Source organism: Taeniopygia guttata, chromosome 2 (assembly GCF_048771995.1).
Source record: "Taeniopygia guttata chromosome 2, bTaeGut7.mat, whole genome shotgun sequence".
Lineage (NCBI taxonomy): Eukaryota > Metazoa > Chordata > Aves > Passeriformes > Estrildidae > Taeniopygia > Taeniopygia guttata.
The window spans coordinates 16,317,329-16,340,218 of NC_133026.1; the positions used below are offsets into that span (position 1 = coordinate 16,317,329).

The window sequence follows — 22,890 nt, forward strand, 5'->3', positions numbered from 1 at the left end:
AAAAAACAAGAAAACCCACAAATCACATTTAAACTAGCAGAATGATTTATTGAGAAAAAACATTGACGGATTTTTGAAGTACTGAAAGGGTTGAAATAGTCTGAATAGAATGAAAATTGACACAAATTTTTACCACAATGCAAAAGGAACTTGAACTATTCCAATAAGAGTTTGCTTTAATGTTTGTGCATGTCTTCACATCCTGCTTTTGGCAATGGCCAGAAAAGAACTACTGAAATACTGTGAGAAAAGCTGTTCTTGTGTTATTTCTGGCCCTGTTGTAATGCATGAAATCAGGACATCTCATGAGAGACACTGATATTCAAGATTTTCAGTCTATTTTTCAGATAAAAAAGTCTGGATATATATCTAAATTTCTGGGTTTAGTCATGGCTACATCTCAAAGCAACAAGTAAAGTATCTGTGAGGTCACAAGTCAAATAGTTACAATTCAGAAGAAAGTATAATAGTTATATTCAAGTAACTTGGAGGAAAAAAATACCTGTGAAGCCAATATTCACTTGCCAAGCTAAGGTGGATGTCTCCTCATTCTCAAAATAACCCTTAATGCCATCAGGGAATTTCTGAAGTTTATTCAAAGGGTGGATGGGGGTTATGATTAAACCTAAAGTTCTTGGAGACACAGAGACTGTCATAGTCATGATCCTGTGCATGTGTGTGGCTCTAATCTGTATAGAAATCATTTTTGATAAACACCTTTGGGATCCAAAGAAATGAGGGCTCTATGAACTATATGTTTTCTGGTGCCCTTGCCAACTCTGAATAAATACACTGTGTGTGTAGCCAAGGTCTTGGAGAATTATTTCCTGAAAACTACTTACTTTAGAACCAGAAGGAATTAATGAAGATGTGCCAGCTATTTCCTTTGCTGGCTTGCATGCCTCAGCCTCACCAATATTAAATAGTAACAGTGTGTACATGAGTTATGCTGCTACACCTCATGTTTTGCACCCTGCAGAATCCATCTATTCTGTACACAAGCAGGAAAGCACAGACAGAGTGCGAGTTTGTTGCCTCTCCTTGGTTATCCACATTCGAGGCTTGCAGTAGCTATCAAAGCCAAATTGCATCTTGAGTCTCTGGCTTTAGTCCCTGCTAAAATAGCATTTGTGTATTTTATAGCTATTTACAGAGATTGAACCTCACTTCTGCTAAAAGGAGATAATACAGCTATCAGTACTGGTTAAACAGATTAATATGACTGGCCTGACTTTTTGATCTGCTTGAACAAACATATTTATTATTACTGGATAACTTTCAGAAAACTTCTAAATCATCCGAGATTTATAAATTATCAATTATGTAAGAGCTATAGCAGCTAGGGAGATGTTTTTCTATGACTGCAAGCAATGAGAAAGGAGATTTTCAAACTCAGGCCAAAAACATTAATTGTAAGTCATCTTTAGAAGAATCTTCCTGCAACCTTATTTTATCTTTAGATTTTCTCAGGCTTTCTTTGCGGGAAACCAACTCCCCAGTATGTGACTCCCAAGCAGAGGCAGAGAGAGCAGGATCCTGTGTCCCAGAGGAAGCTCTCCCCAGCAGCCCCGGGTGCCTGACTCCACACAGTCTTTATAGAAACTGGCACTAACTTTGGGGTTTTCCTTCAAGACACAAAATCCCCTCAATCACATCTGTGTTGCCAAGGCAATGCACTCCAACTCTCCCTGTCCTCTCCAGGACCCAGAGGAGCTTCTAGACAGAAAATCATCGAAACCCTGACTCAACCACACGAGATTTAACGCCGTGCAAGCAGCCAAGAGGCTGAGGATAATTCAGAGGTTTATGCAATAACTGGAGGACCATCAAACTGAAGCATGTTATGACTACTCTCTGTTTAAAATCCTAAAAGTCAGCCTGAATCTTGCATCCTCTCTGTCTTGTGTCCGGAAAACGCCTCAGATTTGGGGTTGAAAGTGAATACGCTCCGGGCTGACGTGTTGGGAGCTGCTACCCCGTGCAGAGCTCTGTCAGTACAAAGGAAAGAGGAAACGTTTCTACTGGTATTATTAACATGTCAGTAGCAGTGATAGATTCCAACTGAGATCAAGCCCTCTTGTATTAGTAGTGTGCCAAAAGCAGAGTAGGAAGCAGAGAAAGGGGAGGAAGTGTTATTATTCCTGTCTTACAGCTGCAGAAGAGAAGCATGGGGATTGTGAAATCCTCAAGGTCACACAAAACTGTGTGCAGCTCAAGTGGGGAAGGGAGTCAGACCCTCACAGCTGCCCCCTCCATCCCCTCAGCCCACGCATTTCTCCCTGCCTTGCTGGGTTGGTTGACATTTTTGGATATTTGAGGATGCTCAAGAGTTGGGGCTGATGGAGGAAGTCCCTGGGGATGGGTCCCAGGCAGACACCACATCAATCACAGTGTCCTTGCACATTATTGCACTACTTTGCTTTCATGCATGTGCACATCCTCTTCTCTTCCTGCCCAAAAAAAGACAAGTTTGAGCAATAATTCATCATGGTTTGAACCATTCTGCAGATAATTTCAAGTTATGGATAGACCTCTATATCTGTAATACTGAAGAATATTGGTGGCAAAATTTCCTGACTTTATGCTCTCCAGTGGATCTAGATGAGAGAATAGGCATAGAAAAGTAGTGAATTCAATAACAAAGTGTGGTGTGTTTATTTTTGCACAGGTGGCTGAAGAAAAATTAGATTTATAATTATTATTGTTATCAACTGTTCAGCATTTATGCTTAACTTTTCAGAGCAGTGATTTCTGCAATGTGACCTGCACCGTTAATGTTAAATCCAAACAAATCCACATTCATTTTCCAAATGTAGGAGAGACATCACCCATCTGAGATACTACATCAAATGGAACTGAGTCACTCCCTGGCCAGTACAGACACCAAAGATGTGATTTTGCTCTGAGAATATTAAGTACAGAATTTAAAGCTCAGTTAAATGAATAAAATGTATAAAACACAGCAAAATTACTAATTTTTATTATATTGATACATTACACATAAATAGGAACATCATCCTCTTTGGGGGCATTTGAACTGCTGTTATTTTTCTTTACAGAAAAAAAGAGCTCATGTATGTACTTAAGGCTTGAGTCTCTGTCTTTGTATTCCTTGGGGTTAAAGCAAAATGCTCTAGCTGAGGGGTGATGGTACAGACTGGAGCAACCCACACAGATTGGCTCCACAGAGGGCACAGAACTGAAGAAACCAGGCAGGGACAAGTGCCATGAGTGGAGTCTCCAATGGGGCATACACAGACCCCACCTGGATCCTAAGCAACAAAATGAAGAGCAGCTCACACACATAAACGAAGCTAAAAAACCAAGAGGCTTGATCTCAAGATAACGACTCTGTCCCAGGCCGAATTGCAGAGCTTCTCCTGCCGACCATGTTGTCCCCCAGTTAACACTGCATCACACACCATTTCCATTCCCAGGGAAACCACCTGGCCCCTCTGTGGAGCCCTTTTGCCCTTGTGGCTGGTCACAGAGCCCCAGCTGAGCCTGAGCTGTGGGCTGCTGGGAAAACACTTCTCCTGCAAACACCATGGCCCTCCTCCTCCTCCCTGTGCCTACTCCACACAGCAGCTGATGCACAGCAGAGGCCTTATGGAAGGAGTTTTGTTTTACATGGCCCAAGGGAATGGAAACCTAAAAAATGCAATAAAAAATGGAGGTGGTGCAGAGAAGTGAGAAAAAATAAAGACCTTGAGCACAAGCTGGGAGATTGTTTTTCTGACTCTTTGGGGACGTGTTCAGATTGAAGTAGAAATAACTGAGATCCTTGTTTGGAGACTTTCTTTTGGTTTTGTCTATTAATTCTTAAGACAAAGCAGATACATAGAACAGAACTTGGTCTTCCACTCTTGTAGATAAAGCAACAGCTATATGCTGGTGGCTTCCAGGTCTGCAGTTTGTCTGGGGCTTCTTGCTGCCACTAGCCCCAGTTTGAGGGTGTTATCAGGGAGGCCACCCATAGGACCCCGTGCTTCCTAAAAGAAAGAGGGGCCAGCTGCAGCTTCAGAAGAGGCACATGCCCCCTCCTTATGTTTGCAAGATCAGCTCCCTGACTTCAGAGTGGTCTCAGCCTCGCCACACCTGACAGCCATGACTAAAGCCACGCTCACAGCTTTATGGGTAACCTCTTCCTGCAGCTGAAGCACCCTGGCCACTTCCCCTTGCAATATTATATGTTGTAGCACAAGTCCACTCTACAAACCGCCCATGCCCTCAGCCAAGCACAAACAGCATGCAGAACTCCCTGATTTGTGGAAGGCAAGAATTGGACCTTCACACAAGGTCATCTCCTGCTTTTGTACAGGGCTTGTTTTCTGGCTTTCTCATCAGGTGATGTCTAGTCTACCTTTCTGCAGCATTCAGCAGCCTGCAGACAGCAGACCAGCTTTCTTGGTGGACATTCTTCTCAGGTGCACACAGTAAAGAAACACCTGAGTTGTGCTGAATGCTAACCTGGAGCTACTGTCTATCATTTTATCTCAGTCCAGTCATACTTTATTTGGAACTGAAACCAGGGTTTGATTAATGGTCACATGAGCCAGGTTTCAGAACACCCTCTTGACAACATCCTCAGCTCACCTTTGTGCTGTTGTTGCTCACAGAAAGAAAGTTCTCCCTACAGTCTTTGGCCCTGCAATTTGACAATATTACCTGCTGCAGCACCAGCACTAAAGTTGCTTTAGGGATGGTCACAGATGACGTTGATGTGCTTCCTTCCTGCATACACTATTCCAACAAACCTTCTTACCAGTTCATCCAAATCAAATATGCATAAAGAAAATAAATAAGCACACATATTTTCTTTCAAGTGTTCCTTCAGTCTTGTTGAGAAATCTTCTAAAGCTCATTTCTCCACAGGTCTTTGCATTCAAAAATCAGGTGGCAACTTCAGAACCTATCTTTGCTTTCTAGTGGCCCAACATAATTTTCTCCCCTGTCAGATGTTGTATGCCCAGTATGATGACCTCACTGATATCAAGAGTGGAGCACTGAGACCCTCCTTGCTCTAAGACAGTTGCTGTTATAGGGACTGGTCCAGCAGAGTCTTCAGAAGAGGCAGTTCTTCCATTCTTAGGACTCTGCTTAACAAAACTTATCATTAAAAGATTTAACTTCATCCCTGTGTTATCTTATTCCAGTGATCTGGGAGTACCAGACTGAGCACAAAGTGCCCATTCTAAAGCTACTCTGCCATCTCTGGCTCCTCGCAGAAGCAGACCAGTCCTTGTCTGTATGTGCCTCAGGACTTTGGCCAATGGTGATCCAGCTGCTGTGAGGGATGGCAACAGGTCTCTGCAGCTGCTTTACCTATTTTGTATTTTGGATAACACCCCCTTCGCCATAATCCTAAACAATTTCTCACCTACAGAACTTCACGCCTTTCAACATACATGGCCATAGTTATTTAGCCACCCAACCTGCCACAGCACAGAGAGTGCCAGGAACATGAGCAAATTCTTTGAATTTCGAACATACATCTTTACTGTGTAGGAATCTGCATCTGGAGGGAGGAGCTGTGAGAACGCAACATCAATGAAATGTTTGCTGATGGCATATAAAAAGTAACCAGAACAACAGACAAAAGCAACATTTTGCTGGAAGTGGACATGGGAAACAAGGACTGTATTTAGGAGCATAGATGGAGCCCTACTGAACTGGTTTTGGATTTTCCCCCTGCTCATGGCTGGAGAAGGGGGAAGCAGGCAGAGCAGTGCTCACAGCCAGCCCCAGTGGTGCCATCTGGGGCATGGTTACCCATCCCAGGCAGCAGGGCTGGGGCTGCAGCCTCTCCAAGGGCTGGAGCAGCGCTGGCACAGAGAAGCTCCATCACTTGCACCTCAGGAGCAAATTCTCCTCTTATCTTGACAGCACAGTTGATTTTTTCCTGGGTCCTCCAGTGGGACGCATTAAGACCCAAAGCGCCGCTCTTAGGCTCTTTCTGCACAGTATCCCTTGGAAATGTGCCTTGCTGCCCCTTTTTGGCATGCCAGCCGGGCCTACCAGCTGTCTGGAGCTGGCACACGAGCGTGGGCCAATAGAGGGGTGTTGCAAAGAACAGCAAGGAGTTTTTCGCAGCTCCAGCCTGGCAGGTGCCTGAAGTCCTGCTGTGCCCCGAGCTCCTGTCCCACTGTGGGATGCAGGGGAGCCACAGTGCTCCCATCAGCCGGTGCTGCATCCTCAAGGGAGCCGGCTGCAGGCTGCGGTATGCGGCCAGCAACTATTGACTTCTTTTTCCGTGCATGGAAGGGTAAGTAACCTTAATTAAAAACATGAAGCCCACAGTTTGTATCACATTCACGATGTTAAACAAGCTCTGGAAATAGAAACACTGTTTTCATTTAAGCTTTCCAACTGTGATCTGTGTAATAAAATATGGAGGGGGAGGGCGTGTGTGAGATTTACATGTGATGATTTGGGAGATCTCACTGCTTTGGAGGCTTGTGAGGCGCCGCAGTGCCAGCTGCTCCTGCCACTGCCTCACCACGTTTGGTAATGCCTGCACCACACACACTTTTGTTTCGTTCCAGAACTGCTTTCCAAATGGTGATTTCTGCCCTCAGCTCTTGCTGCTGTCACTTATTCTGGGTGTGGGTGTGGGGTGTGCCAGGCCCACAGCGACCTGCTGCCCTGGCTGCCTGTGCCCTGCCCAGCTCTGGACAGGCAGGCAGGTGAGCACATTTCCACCACTCCTGGGACCATGCATGTCCTTCAGGACCGCCACATACCCTGCAAGTGCAAGGATCCTCCAAGCTCATGCCCAAGCAGCACCAACATCATTGGACACAGGGAAGGAATATTCTTGCCTTCCCAGATCCTTGTGAGACACCACACAGGGAATGAGCATGCATTCCACCACGGTGGACAGGCAGAGGAAGGGCTCTTACAAGGGCACTTGCTCAGTCCCCTGCCAGTGCATGTATTGCCCCTTCTCCCGAGCCTGCCTCAGCCTGCAGGGCCCACAGAAACATGCCATGCCCCCTCTGCACCTCCCTTCAGGCTCTGGGGACCAGAACCTGCACCTGACCGAGCAGAGAGGATCACCTCTGCTGTGCTATAGGGGTTTGGAGAGGGGAGTGGGATGACAACAGAGCAAACAATTGTCTGAGACTGCGAACAACTGAGATCGCCTTCCCATGGGAGCTTGATTTTGGTCAAACCTGTCACTTTCCAAGACTCCTTTTGCTGTGACATAATTTTAACAATGCTTCCCATGCCATAAACAGTTCATCTGGGCATAGCAATGATCAGAGCTGCATGTTTTGCATGAAGCTCCTAATCAGCACGTTAGCTCAGTCTAACAAGAGGCATTTGTCCCACACTGCTCCCCCTATGCCTGCTTCTCCTCCAGTGGTTCCTGAATGCTCTGGCCAAGTTGTCCTGAGGGACAGCCTTAGCAGGGCTTTGCCCAAAAGTCTGGGGAAGTGCAGGATGCACAGCCTGCACAGGTGCACTTGCATGGTTATTTACATTTTTAGACCTTTTGTTTTCTCAGCAGGGGACTGGCAGCAAGTTGTTTGTGTCTTTTCCTGCAATTCTGGGGACCATAATTTTTCTCCCTGGACATTGGGATGTCTCCAACGCACGGCCCTTCCCCAGCCTCTTCCCTGCTTCCCATCAGCGAGTGGAGAAAATGCAATCGGGTCGGTGAATCCCGAGGCTAAGCTGCCCCTCTTCCAGGAAACCATTCCCCAGTGCCTGTGGCTGTGTGACGTCACCGAGAGCGGCCGTGACGTCACGCACCCGTGACGGTGGGGTGCGGGGATGGGGGTGAGCCCCGGGGGCGGGGGTCCTCGGACCGCAGCATATTGTCCCCTCCGTCCCCACCGCTCCAGCGCCAACCAAGCGGAGAACCGCGTTCCCTCCGCGGGGGCCTCTGCAGCCCAGGAAAACGGGGGGGAGCGAGGCCCGGCTGATGGCAGAGAGCGGGGGGATTCAAGTGGTAGCGGTGAGACTCAGGTACTTTGGGGCCACGCTTGCGGGGACAAGGACCGGGACAGAGAGGTGCCCTGGAGAGCGCGGAGCCGGTGCCCGTACGAGGGATCCGCGCCGCGCACGTCCCGCCGGGCCCGCAGGCGCAGACGGCTGCTCCCGTTCACCCGCGGCGGTCAAACAACGTCTGAATTACATCCTTGTAAATATTGACTGTGGCCATCTTCTTCGTTTCTGCGCACAGAAAACCAAAACGTTAATGCCGGCGGGGCCGCGCTGTTGCTCCGCAGGGCTGCGGGGGTGCAGGGGGTGTGGAGCGGCGGGGCCGGGGCAGCGGGCTGGGGATGCCCGTAGACATCGCCGGTAACTGAGCATCGTGTTTCTGCGGGAGCGCGCCGGCCGCGCCGAGGATGCTAAAGGCAGCGGGCTGTCTCTCGGCTTGGACTGAAGGCTAATTTAGAACCCTTGAGCTTGTAGGGGGGACACATGACTTACAAGAGAAGAGATGGTTCCTGGCATGGCATCATTAAACACCGGTGTTAATGAATGGCACGGGGCTGTGGGTACGCCTCGCGCTCCCGGTCAGCGTGGCGCGACACCAGCCGGTGTCCTCAGCCGCCTTCCCCGGGAGGCTCCCCCGTACAGACGGTGAACTGGCCAGCCGTGCACTGCCGTACCCTCAGATGCCCCTGGCCGGACTCCTACCGCCCCTCCAAGCAGCGCCCCTCGACGCCGCTCTGCCCGGGCGGAGCCCGTGCCCTGGCTGGGGCTGCCGGGGTCCCCCGGCCAGCGGTGACTCCCCCCGGGGATGGGGAGCGGCAGTCCCGACAGTCTGAGTGGCTGCGCGGCGGCTGTGCCTCCGGGCGCCGGCCCTGCGCATTTGGTGGTCGTTAAACACAATTTGTTTCCCTCCCCGTTTGGGGAGGGGGAAGGGGAAAATCATTCCGGGGGAGGGGAAGGGAGGAAAAGGGAAGGGAAAAGGGGGGGCAAAAAAAGGAGTGAGAGAGAGAGAGTAAGCGAGACAGAAACACCAAAGCCGACAGAAAACCCGCGCGACGAACTGTTGCGACACAGAGCGCAGAGCGCGGCGAAGGCTGGCGGCGAGGTGCGAGTGGGAGCGGGCCGGGCCGTGGGAGCGGGCCGGGCCGAGGGAGCGGACCGGAGTCGGGTGGGGGGGCCGTGAGAGCGGGCCGGGCCGTGGGAGGGGCGGGCTGCCTCCCCCCCGTGGGTGGGCAGGCGGCGCCCGGTGCCTCCGCGCTGCCCCCCCGCCGGTCGCGCCGGGCGGGTCTCGGCGGTTCGGCGCGGCTGCCCGGTGACCGCTGCCGCCTCCCCGCAGCGCACAGTGAGCTCCCGCACCTCGGAGCCGGCGGCCAGCACGACGGCGGCCCCCAGCCCCCCACCATGAACACCATCGTCTTCAGCAAGCTCAGCGGCCAGGTGCTTTTCGAGGAGGACGCCAAGGAGCGGGAGCGGAGCGGCCGGTCCTACGTGGGGGTGGTGGAGGGCCCGCACCACGCCGAGGTGCTGCTCCCCGACAGCCCGTCCATCAAGGAGAGCCTCAGCCTGCGCAACCGGCGGACGGGGTATGCCGTGCGCTCGTCTCCGCGCCGCGCACCGGCTTCGGGGGCGGCCCTGCCTGCGCTGCCGGCGCTCCCGGCCGCCGCGTCGCCGATTTGGGGTTGCGAGATGGGTTTCTAACTGGGTCTTTGCCCGCGGCCCCGGGTTCGTATTTTCTGGGATTCTCATTCCACAGCTACGGTGGGAAATTCCGGCAATAGGTGATGCAGGGGCGTCCGATTGAGCTGGAATGTACCGGACAGAGCGCTCCTGTCCTGCTGTGCTTGACCTCCCTCTCTGCCTCCGAACAGAAACCAACCGGGAACACCGGGGCTCCACCGGCTTGTTCGGGCGCTTCATCTAATTAACGGCTCCAAAACGGAGGCGCCAGGCGGGACGTGTGAGACCGGGGGGACGGGGCGGCGGCGCGGCCGATCCCCGCCGGCAGCGCCGTGGCAGCGGGGCTGAGGCGGGCGGGCACCGCGGCACTTGTTCCAGCGTCCCCGCGGGTTCCCGGGAAGGAGCTGTGTTGTCAGTGCGTTCCCAGGGATAGGATTTAGAACGGACTAGCGCGATGCCAGTCGGGGGCTGAATAACGTGATACTAGGATCGGGTTTGCTGAAACGGCAGCTGACGCTAAGCCTCCCGAAGCCGGTTTTTTTTTTTTTTTTTTTTTTTTTTTTGGAGGGGGGGTGTTTTGGTTTGCTGTTTTTTGAGAGTCAGGGTTTTTTTTTTTGATGCTGGAACAGGTGAAATAGAAGGTGATGAGAGGACGAGCGAGCTCTGGCGTGCTGACAGCCGTAGCTCGGAGGGCTGAACTGGCGTGCGCTGACTAGACATTTCGGGTCAGCGTTACAAAGTAAAGATCGAGGAGCACAGTCAGGCGGCTGCGAAACCGAGGAGCCGGGGGAGCTGCTTGTACTGACCAATTTCCACTTTAGCGATTGTATCAGCTCGCACTTTTACGGGCGGCGCTGGCCGGGAGGCCGCAGGTGTGTGTCCCCGGAATGTCGCGGCGGAGCGGGGCTGCCGCGGGAGCCCCGCGGAGGAAGCGGCGCGGCCCGGCCCAGCCCGGCCGCGTGGCGCCCCCTGCCGCCGGCGCCCAGCACCGACCGGAGCCTCCCCGCCCCGAGCAGCGCTGCCGCCGGCCCCAGCCCGCCTCCGGGCATTCCTTGGGATTCCTCCGATTCTGGTCATTCACTTTTTATTGTAGGCCATTATTTACAAAGCATTTACAAAGGGACTTTTTTTTTTTTTTTTTTTTTAATCGGAACCTGTTACTCGGCAGGCGCGGGGCTTTGCGGGCTGCCTCGCGTCGCTGCCGGCGGCTTTGGGAGCGGCATGCTCGCTCCTCCAGGAGCTTCACTCGCCGCCGGCTCCGAGGGGGGAAATTATCCAAGAGCTGCTTGGTGCCGCGGGCATCTCTTGAGTATCAGCGGGAAATAAACCCGGGCGGGGGAATCAGGCTGGGCTGGCCCCGGGGAAACGCGCACCGCAGCTGCGGGAAGCCGGCCGGCCGTGCGAGGTGCGGCCTGGCCGCGCTGGAAAGCCCCTCTGTCGGCAGACCGGCCACACTCCGGTCAGGTGCCGAGCACTGAAACCATCGGGACACTCGCACCGGCGGAGCCCTGGCCCCGCTGAAATCCCCGTGGGTTCGCCGCCCGGGCCCGCAGCATTACCGCGGCCATTCATTGTTCATGAGCTCCGCTCGCCCAGATCCTCCACGGGGAGTTCGGGGAGCTGGTGGCATCACCTTCCCTTGAGCAGTCCTCCGGGCCGAGGGTCGCGGCTGTGGAAAGTGTCCGAACACCCCTCGAGAACTGAGCTCGGCTTCTCCGGGCAGGGCGCAGCCCGGGGCTGGCATCCCCGAGCTGGGTCCCCCCTCGGACGGGGCGCATCTGCCGCACCCGCGCTGGGTAGCCCGGGGCCGGGGGGCAGCGGGCAGGGCCGGGGGGCAGCGGGCAGGGCCCGGGGCCGGGGGACAGCGGGCAGGGCCCGGGGCCGGGGGGCAGCGGGCAGGGCCCGGGGCCGGGGGGCAGCGGGAGCGGGCAGGTGTCCCGCCGCTCCGGTCCTCAGCGCCCCTTCTCCGCGGCAGGGCGCGGCAGAGCGGCGGGAAGGTGCGGCACAAGCGGCAGGCGCTGCAGGACATGGCGCGGCCGCTCAAGCAATGGCTCTACAAGCACCGCGACAACCCATACCCCACCAAGACGGAGAAGATTCTGCTGGCCCTCGGCTCCCAGATGACCCTGGTGCAGGTAAGGAAGGGAACCCCTTACCCCCACGTCTGACAGCTGCTCCGAGGCCGTTCATGGACGGGAGGGATGGGGACAGCACCTGCCAAAGCTCCTCTGCGAGCTGGGCAAAGGACAGTGCTGGGTATTGGGGAGCTTTGGTGCAGCCAGCAAGACCAGGAGTCCTGTGCGCATCCTTCTTCCACTCTCCTTTGTGCTCCCCCACCCCAGCAGGACTGTCTCTCTCAAGCAAGAATTACCACATTTTACCTGGAGAAGTGCTAAAGACAATCGGCAAAAATGTGTGCATGCACTCCTAGGAGTAGATGCCCTTATCCTTTCATCTCATTCATAAATACAATGAAAATATTTTTGCTTAGTCTTTAAAAATTCTTACGGAAAAAATATCAGTCATGGGAGAATTCAGCACAGAATAGAAATTGTTGGGGAAATTTCAGGGAGCTACTCTTCCCTTTTGAAAAAGGGGTAGGATGGAAACTGTTCTATTGTTCTGATAATAATTGTCATCACCTGTTGCACAGACATTAGTGTTACCATACACTGTTCTGTGGCTCAGCACACACAGTCTTGCAGGAATTATCATTGTAATATAGTTAGACATGGGGAATAATTGTTTTGTTCTCAGGTAATTCTCCCCTGAAGTGACTGGCAGTTTTCTTGCTGTAAGAGGCATAAATTTTGCTGCAAATGTTTATAAATCTCACTTCTTTGTTCTCTTTGCCATCTGGTACTCTACTGAAATACGTGGTTAAATGCTATCAGTTGCAGAGTGATGCTATCTCAGGTCTGGATGCTGCAAAGATTTATGCATTGTGAATAATCTAATTTCCTTACTGCAAGCTACTGCTAGGTGCGTAAAATGAAACCCATGTGTTTGCAGGATTGGGTCCTCATCACTCTGCCTAACACATTATGTGTCACCTTGCAAAGGACACAAAGAGATCAAAGTAACCTAAAGTATTAGACAAAAACAGGTGGTAATTCAGCTTTATTATTTTGAGTGCCCCTTCAAAAAAACCTGTGCTATGAACTTCAGTTCTAGTAATGGCAAAATGGGAAATTTTTACACTTCAGTACCTCACTATGAAACTATTGCACTAGGAAAAACACTATAGCTTTGACAAAAATAATATTAATGTCTCAGAAAATGCCAGTTATAACTGGAAGATATAGTTAAGACAACTTCTCTTGCTTTTAAAAAATATACATGAAAGGTTTAAACTATGATTACATAAACATTATCCCCTCAATGGCACAATTCAATAGGAGTATTTTATTGGACTTTAGAATACCCCTGTATTTTTACATGAGATTTAAAACATATATCCAGAATACGTGCTGGGACACTTTCACATTAATGACGTCTTGAGGAGTTCTGCTGTTCTATTAAAAATGCCTCAGAATGAACAGAGAAGGGAGAAGAACTGGTGGGTTTTGCAGGATTTCCCTCGTGGCAGCTTTGATAAATCCTGATGGGGGTAAGAAGTGTTAGCCTTTATAAAAGCATCAAGTGAGCCATGGCCACTTCTCCACAGAGTTTTATGATCTACATAAACTGTAGAATAAAATTAGAAAGAATCAGGGAGGGCTGCATTTAGCTCTGTTCGACCCCTGTGACTCTAGTGGGTTTACGCTGAAGCTGAATTTGACCGATTTTGTTTCTATGAACGGTAATATTAGAAAGAACTGTGCAAACAGGCATATCTATCCTCATTTACGGAAGCACATCAAAGAGAAATCCCAGGTGTTTTTTTCATCTTTTTTGTGCAATGCTCTTTTAATCCAGGAATTTGATAGCATCTGTATGAGATGTAAATACATATGTCTGGCACCAGCAGTAATTCCTGAGCCACAAAGAGCTAAACAGCACACACCCTACACCTACTTTTTGGATTCTCAAAAAGAACAAGATTGTAATTCAGTTCCAAATTTTTGTTCTCGTAAGAGTGAGAGAGAGCATGCCAGGGTGTGGTCTCAGTCACACTGGGTGCATCTGAAATAGCTTTCCTGAAGGCTGTGCTCGCTCAGACAAGTGGTATAACCAAGAGCAGGTTTGGGACTGGGCTGTGGTGTCTGTTGGAAAGCTTTGCTTCTGTCCCAGGAGGAGCACTTTGCAAAAGCATCAATCAGGGTTGCCTATAAATTGTTTTTCTGATCTAGTAATATTGTTGGACATCGCTGGAAAACCAGGAATCAGCGTATGATATTTCCTCTGGGTTAAATGCCTTCACATTTGCTGACTTGTCTCATATTTCCTATGCTTTTTACATTTCTCAGTGTTGTCCCATGGTGTTTGCTCCCACAGCTTTCCCCTCCTGTGGAGGTTGTTGTCTGCTGACAGCTGCTACCTCTTCCCAGCATCCCTCATGTGCTGACACCTTGTTGTCACAAGCCTTAGGAAAGGCAAAAGATACTCTTAAATATCCCTTTCAGTTTCTGAATTTCTGACAAAATCCCATTTAGGGAATAAATGGTTGGGATGTCTTTTTGTTTTTCACCTGACTGGTGACCTTGGAAAAGGTCTTCAGCAGCTGCCTGTAAGATGAGGGTGGTCACAGTAATATTGATCATACAGATGTAACTCTCCTCCCTGTGCTTTTCCTTCATTTAATTAATCTTATTCCAGTATGTGCCATCTATCCAAAGGACCTTTTTTCAGGACTATGGCATGGATAAAACCAATTCTTCTGTGAAACAAAGAGGTGAACATCCAGCCCTGTTTTTTTACTTTTGTTATTCGGACAAACTAATGACATGCTAATGACTAATAACTTTTGTATCTGCATGTGAAATCTTCCAGAACTTTATTTTCAGTAGTTTTTCTATCACTCAGTTGGCTGATTTTAAATTAATTTGTTCAACTTTACTAATACTTTGGCCTACCCCACTGTTCTTGGGTGCAGTAGGACAGTGAGGGGACTATTCCAGATGCATGTCTGACTGCAGTGCTGAATCAAAATCACTCTTTCAAGGAGGTAGGATTTTGCAGGAATCATAAATCATCTTGTTTCTTAAGTAGTAGTAGCAAAACCTGGGGCAAATTCTGGGCTGACTTACTTCTGTGCAGGCCAACAAGGTCTTTGGGAGTCCTCAAGGTAAATGTTATTGCAGATTTCAGTCCAAGAGTCCAAAGTTTTCTACTTCCACAACTGCCAAAGCAGGAAACCAAAAAAGCAATATAGTTTGAAAAGGCATTTTATATTTTACTCCAATTAGATTCCAATTCAGAATCCAATAACTTGTCCTATTAATATGCTACATTTTCATTTGTATTATTACCACAGTGTTTGATTTATTTTATTTTAAATTTTGGTTTAGATGTTCTTGTGAAATAAAAAAGAAAAATGGCAGTATATTCCTTCCAGAAAGAAATATGAATGTGTGTTTTGTTGGAAAGAAGGATTTTCAATACAAAGATTTGTATATCAGTCATGTGCTGCTATGGATTTAATAATACTCAGATTTACAAAGGCATATCTGGATTACTGGAGGAGGAGAATCATTTGATGTCTGTTCCTTTTCTGAAAGTTTGGCTGCTGTTAAGCACTGAAGCAGAACAAATTACAATAAAATTGAAGATGTGTCTTCAGAAGTAAAGCCAGAGGGTCAATATTTCATGATGCTGATATAAGTACCTGATGCGCTTAGAGAACAACTGAACTGCTGTAAAGAAATGAATGCTGGAAAGCACATCTATTATTGTTCCCTTTGGGTTTTGTCTTTTTACTTCTCAAAGAACTACAGGATTGTTACTTTACAAGAATAGTGAGTTTCATCATGTGTTTTTTCGAGATACTTACTTCTTGGGAGGTTTATGTGACAAAGATTTTCCCACTGGCTTATATCTAAATAATTTTTTGGGTTTTTTAAAATTATTTTGGGAGATCACAGTAGCACAGCTTGGGACCATGGGAAAGGTTGGATGTTTTTGGCTGCTTTGGTTGTTTCTTTTTGTAACAGTTTAGGGAAGTGTGGTACAAACTGGCACTCTTGAATGGGACCTACGGCAGCGGACAGTCAGGTTTTTAAAGACCACATGGATAGACAATGTAACATTTAGGACTGGCTAAAATGAGTGTTAAAACTGTTGTTGTCTTTGAAGGAGACAGGTGGTGGCGGGAAGTCAGGGTGAGCGTGCTGAGTGGTACAGCCCGTGGCCAGGCAGCCTCTTCCAGTTCACCTGGAGCTTGTCCAAGGCTGAAGAGTGAGAGAGGTGTTGACTCTCGTGATGCCTTAGAAATCAGGATTTTCCAGCAACATGCACCAGTGCCCAAAAGCTGGAAAGCAGCTAGAGATTACCACATTACAGATTAAGCCTAAAAATCTCTCAAATGGATTTGACTAACTTCCCTTTCTTCCAAGGCTTTAATGGACCTTGTTTAAATTGCATTTGGGATAAGAGTTTCTAGAGTGAATTTGCTGCTTCATGCTTTAGTTAAAGGTTTCTCTTCTAAAAGCTGACTTGAGGTTCTTTCAGAAGGATGGAGTCATTTAGGTTGGAAAAGACCTTTATAATCATTGAGTCCAACCATTAACCCAGCACTGGCAAGTTCACTGCTAAACCATGTCCATAAGCACTCGGTCTACATTTCTTTTAAATACCTCCAGGGACAGTATCTCAACCATGGTAACTTTCACTGGGCAGCCTGTTCCAATGCCTGGCAATCCTTTTTGTAAAGAAATTTTTCCTGGTATCCAATCTAAACCTTCCCTTGTTCAATTTGAGGCCATTTCCTCTTGTCCTATCACTTGTCACATGGGAGAACAGACTGACCCCCCCCCCCCCCTTCCCCAACCTCCTTTCAGGTAGTTGTAAAGAGCAGTAAGATCTTCCCTAAGCCTCCTTTTCTCCAGGCTAACCCCCCAAACTCCCTCAGCTGCTCTTCATCAGGCTTGTGCTCCAGACCTTTCCCCAGCTCTGTTGTCATTCCCTGGACTCTATCCAGCATCCTGAATTGAGGGGCCCAGAACTGGACCCAGCACTCAGGCTGCAGCCTCACCAGTGCTAAGCACAAGGGTACAATCACTGCCCTGGTCCTGCTGGCCATATGTTATGGTCCAGTTCTTAAATTTTCAGAAATGCCTCTGCCTGAATTAAGATGCAAACCAGACCATATGCCAAAGGATTCCAGTCTCTGACAGCACACTATTGCTGATCCAGGCCAGGATGCCATTGGTTTTCTTGGTCACTTGGACACTCACTAGCTCATGTTTAGGTGATGTCAGCCAGCACCCTCGGATCCTTTTCCAGCAGGCATCTTTCCATGTGCTTCCCCCAGCCTGTGGCACTGCAGGGGTTGTTGTGACCCAGGGGCAGGCACTTGGCCTTCTTGAACCTCATACCACTGGCCTTGGCCCATGGATCCAGCCTGTCCAGATCCCTTGAGCCTTCCTACCCGCCAGCAGATCAACACTCCCACACAATTTGGTATCTCTCCAGATTAATGATAAAGCTATGAAATATAACTGGCTCTCAATACCAAGCCCTGGGGAATACCACTGGTGACCACTGGCCAGCTGGATGTAGCTCCATTCACCAACACTCACTGGGCCAGGCCACCCAAACTGTTTTTTACCCAGCAAAGTGCCCACCCATCCAAGCCATGGACAGCCAGTTTCTCCAGGAGATGCTGTGGGAAATGGTGTCACAGGTTTTGCTGATGTCCAGGTAGACACAATCCACAGCCTTTCCATCAGCTACTAAGTGGGTCAGACTGTCATAGATGAAGATCAGGTTGGTCAAGCAGAACTTGCCTTTCACAAATCTTTGCTGGCTGGGCCTGATCCCCTGATTGTTTTGTATGTGTTGTGTAATGGCACTTAAAATCATCTGCTCCATAAAGAACAGGAGGACAAGGTGCAATATATTTGTCTCATTATGAAATAATGATCAAATAGTACTATTCCGTTCTCTCATAGCAGAAGACTTAAAATATGAATAATCTTTTCATATTGATATACAGAAAGCAAAGCAATGGCATGGGAAGAATGAGCCCAAAATAAACCAAGAGTACCATGCATAAATCACTCCTGCTAAATATAATTGCTTTTATGTATGAATCACACTAATACTACCCTATCTTTTCTGTAAATGGCACTTCACTGGTGAAAAATTTCAATATGTAATAAAATGAAGCATAATGAAATCTTTCTTGTGAGAAGTTGGAAAGCTGTCAGTTTGGTAAAATGCTACAGTAAATGCAATCCTGTTGATTGGTCCCTGGATTGATCCATCTCTACTGTTAAATACTTGATTTCAGAATTACACTGTCATGCAGCAGGTGACTGCTGCTTAGCTGAGCAGTATGGAGTGACTTTGCTAACACTATTAGAAAGTGCATGGATTCCAGCCCACCCTATCTCATTTACTGTAAAAATTACTGTGTAAATACAATGATTACAAGCACGTAATCTTAGAAGAAAATGAAAATTACTTTGCCAGCTACAGTTTTGGTTTTCTAACCTGTCATAGTAAACGACATGGCTTGTAAAGTTATGTCTTTGCCATGCGAGCACTGATCCAGTGCTCACTGTATTTTCAGTGGAGCCCTGTTTCATGTAAACGTGATTTTAAGTAAAATCAAACTGACAGGCATAAGGCACCACTGCTAAGTTCTGGCTGGGACTCTGAACTGAAGCTTTACTTTTTCTTTAGGCATGTAGTGTTTATTTTTCTCATAATCACTTTAGAAGAGATTATTGATCCAGAATAATTAGAAAGATACTTCAGTGTGATTTATACAGTAACCTTAGTTACAACAGACAGAAGACAAAATTAGGGTAAAATCCAATGCTAAGGTCTACAGTTTGGCTCTTTATTAGGTAGGGTAGCATGTATTGATAAAACATGTATGAACTTGCTTTGCAGGTTGATGTAAATTAAATGGTGTGATCGTTCCCAGGTCAGAATATGATGACAGTAGTCTGGCTTTCTCTTTGTGCATATTCACAACACAAAGATGTGAACAGGGCTGTAGGCTGCTAACATTCTTTACATTCTCCTTTGCAAGTTATGTTACTCTGCCTCCTTCTTGCAGAGGTCATGTCAAAATACACTTTTTCCTGCCAGCATAAAATAGTTCTTTTAATACCTTACTTATAATTAAACAAATATCATTAGAATGTAGGTCACTTGCCTCTGCTCTTGCTCATAGTAAATATAGAGTTGTCAGTATTTTTTATTTGCTATCTTTTTGAGTTGCAGTAGAATCAAGGCCAGCATTTTCTCAGGTGTGCTTTCATGAAAAGTCACTGCAAGTACATGCATCCTATTTGGTGGTTTAATTAGCACTGCTGGCACTGAAGGGTAGTCTGTGCCTTTTTGCTCATTCAGTGCCTAAAACACTGTGAAATACTTGTGTTTGCCTGACTTTTTAATAAGCCTATATGCTAGAGGGACACTAACATTTATCCATTTAGCTAAGTCAGACTCTAGGAAATGCTCTGAAGTTGGGAAGGAAGACAAAGCAGACTATTGTTTAGTAGTCACCTTGTGAGGAATTGCATCTTTACTATTTTTAAGCTGTCCACAACAAAAAGAGTTTGTAAAATCAGCTTCTCTGTAGAGGAAATATTTGATTTCTGCAGTGAGTCAAAGTAGTACATTGTCCTCTGTGTAAGACTTTCCTGATGCCCACATCTTGTCAGACTAAGAGTTCTGTCAAAGTGCAAGGGAGAATTTGGGCTTTTATAGATACAAATTTAGCATGTCTTTTCCTGTTCAATAGCATTATTGTAGCCTATATAAATATCAAAGAAAATTCCTGAATATTAGACATTACTTTAATTTAGGAAGTTGGTAATATATTGAAGGTTCATATTTAAAGTTAAAGGTTTTATCTTTAAAATTAAAAAAAAATATATAAAACTGGTATTTGGGACACCTTAATTGAAACCTTGTGATAATGTGGTTTTGCTAGCACTTGGGAAGGGTGGGAAGCCTGAAATTGGCTTCCTGTATGAGATTCCTGCTCTGCTCAGTGCTAATTTCGTGGACTTCTGTTCAGATTTCTCTTGTTTGCGGTACCTTTGAAACATACAAAAAAATCTTGAGGGCTCTATGATTGATTTATTTGCCTAATTTCCAGGGGAAGCTAATACACACGTTTGTATGCAGGTATCAAACTGGTTTGCCAATGCAAGACGTCGCCTGAAGAACACTGTCAGGCAGCCAGACCTGAGCTGGGCTTTACGAATAAAACTGTACAACAAATATGTTCAGGGAAATGCTGAGCGACTCAGTGTCAGCAGCGATGACTCGTGCTCTGAAGGTTTGTTGATGCTCTTTTATCGATTTTAAACTGATTAGAATATGTTTAGAAAGTATTAGATACCCTAGGTTAGCTCTAATTTTTAATCACAAATACCCTCAGTGGCTCTGCCTTTGTTTTTGTGAATTAGGTGCCTTTTTTGGCTCCCAACTACTAGGCAGCCTTGCAAAGCAAGATTGTGTAAGTCGTTCAAGGTGGTAATCTGGCTGCATATTATTATATTTCATTGTTGCTAAAAAGATAATGTTTTGTTCATGGCATTCTACAAGCCTATTCCTTTAGTCTGCATTAAAGGAAAAAAAATGGATTACATTTCTTGGTATAAAGAAATGAGAAATCACTTGACTTACTTTCCTTCGTGGAAGGTCTATAGCAATATACATCATTAAAGGGTTGATAAGTGGGGCATCTTAGATGGTAAACTGAATATTACTGTTATTTATTTGATGTATTTTGCTAGCAGCTGTTTTCCATAAAGGATGTACTGGAATTCTCTTTCTTACTCAAATTAACAAAAGCAGGATTTTTTTAAGTACCCTGTATTTTAATAGAATTCTTGTATTAATTCTGTCTGTGAATACTTTTTTTAGACAGTTGTGACATGGAGATAACAATGACAGGAACAAATCCTACAGAACATTGTCAAAAAACTGTATGTGAATTTTTAGAAAAGTATGTCTCAATTTGTGCTCAATTTCAAATATCTTTGTTCCAATTTCAGTCTGTACTCACACTTCTTGAAAAATGTGGAAATATAGTCACATTTCTACTCACTTCCCTTGAAAAGATTGCTTGCAGAACAATTAAAAGGGTACAGTTTAAGCAAATGTACCTAAGTATTCTGTGGTATTGAGACAAGCCAAATTTCAAGTTATGATAGTAAGAATTCAGCCTATTCACACAGCTTTTTAAATGCTTATCATTGTGTTAGGGCACGTTCCAATTTTTTTCTACCTGTCTTGTGTTACTCATGAACAAATCAGACTCAAAGATTTTTCTACAGCTAATTGATTTAGAATACCTGGAATATCTGAGAATCATGGGAACTACTATGAGCAATGTGTGAACAGAAGAAAATGAAAATCAGTGTCTAATGCTGGTTACTGTCTAGCTTTAGTTATATTTATCACAATGCAAAACATGGAGACAGAGCCTCGTGTTAACTGTTAAGTACTCAATGTATCACTGTATCTTTGTTCTTTTGTTTTCAGATGGAGAAAATCCTCCGAGAAACCATATGAATGAAGGGGGATATAACAAACCAGTTCATCACACTGTGATTAAAACTGAAAGTTCAGTAATAAAAACAGGAGTGAGACCAGAAGCAAGTGCCAATGAGGATTATGTGTCACCCCCCAAATACAAAAGCAGCTTACTGAATCGTTACCTAAATGACTCATTGAGACATGTCATGGCTACTAATGCAGCTATGATGGAAAAAACAAGGCAAAGGAATCATTCTGGTTCATTTAGTTCCAATGAATTTGAGGAAGAACTGGTGTCTCCATCATCATCAGAGACAGAAGGCAATTTTGTCTATCGGACAGGTAAGGGATATTTTTCTGCATGATTTCTATTAAAGACATCTTCAGTAGACAGTGGCTCCTGGAATAAATGTCACCTGGTTGTGCTTTTTTTGAGATTTCTGTCCATCCTCTTATATAACAGTGGATAATTCCTGTCCATCTTCTTGCATGACAGTGGATTACTCCTGTCCATCCTCTCATATCAGGATGGATAAATCCTGTCCACCCTTTCATTCTCTGGAGAAGTTCTACCTGCAGTATTACAGTTAAGTGCTGTTAATGACCACTAATGAAGCTGGTTTGCTTTTCAAATAGAGCAATGGGGATAGTTTTTGAAATGCCACTTACAGGCCACTTTTTGTCAGCACCAAGACGAGCCTAAGGAAGGAGAAATTCTTCTGTATTCTATTACAATAAGGGAGGAGTAGAGGAGGACTGAAGTTCTCCTCAGCCACAGCTGGGAGGAGGAAGAGGGCTTTGAAATTTCAAGGTGGCTGTTTGTGACACTTACATGAGTCATATGCCCTTCAGTGCAGTGCATGTGAACACCCTCCTCTGTTGAACAGCACCTTTTCTGTCCTCAGAGTGCCTTGTCCATTGTGACCCTTTGGTGCTCATGCATCTATTAGGAATACAGGCATTAGTGAGGACTAATTTCTGCATCACTCTCCTGAGCTAAGGGGCCACAGACTTGGCCATTAAATACCTTGTCTTGCTGGTTTTTGAAGGGTTACACATAGTTTATTATTGTAATCTTATCAATAAAAACATACAAGCATGATGTAATGTCATCCACTGTGTTACCAGTCAGAGCAAGGCACATGGGACTGCCTGGTTCATGGCAGTAAATTGCTGTAAATCAGGGCAAGATGAGGATTTGCTTAAGTCCCCGTGAGTCAGGGGATGCTGAAAGGCTCCTCTTGTGAAACTTCTTCTGTATTTCTTTGAGACATAAGGTGAAAAAAATTTCAGTTTGAAAAATACGAAGTTTTGCACCCCAGTCTCTGAAGGTCTCCACCAGTGTCTCAGGGTTTCAACTCATTGCAGCAGCCCCTTGTGTTGTTCTGGGCCTTTCTTGGCAGGTTATTCTGCCAGGGAACACCCTGAGGGCAGCATCTTCAGGGATGGATATTGCTGAAAAGTACTGGAGGATTTTGCTGTAAAGATAATACGGATTTAGATTTTGTACTTGATTCCCCTTGGCTTCCTTGGCAGGCAGGTTCAGGTGCCTTTGCATCTTCTCCAGTTTGCAGTCTTTGCTCTCTCTTTTCTGGCACATTTCTTGTGGGTTTTTTTGTCCACGTGGAGGGGCCACAAGGCTGAGTTCTGTTGGTGGAG

At 46.8% G+C, this 22,890-nt stretch overlaps 1 protein-coding gene across 4 annotated transcripts in view; it reads left to right on the plus strand.

Moving 5' to 3' along the window:
* The first annotated feature begins 8,898 nt into the window (after nt 1–8,898).
* Nucleotides 8,899–22,890, plus strand: part of MKX (mohawk homeobox) — a 49,035-nt gene continuing 35,043 nt past the window's right edge. For 3 of the 4 annotated variants that reach the window (XM_030264452.4, XM_030264453.4, XM_030264454.4), the window contains exons 1-5: nt 8,899–9,052; nt 9,284–9,530; nt 11,600–11,759; nt 19,873–20,026; nt 21,238–21,573. In XM_030264452.4, the coding sequence (XP_030120312.1) occupies nt 9,349–9,530; nt 11,600–11,759; nt 19,873–20,026; nt 21,238–21,573 (832 nt within the window). In that variant the 5' untranslated portion in view covers nt 8,899–9,052; nt 9,284–9,348. Of the gene's footprint in view, nt 9,053–9,173; nt 9,531–11,599; nt 11,760–19,872; nt 20,027–21,237; nt 21,574–22,890 lie in introns of those variants that run through there. The other variant, XM_072925412.1, reaches the window with a different exon arrangement.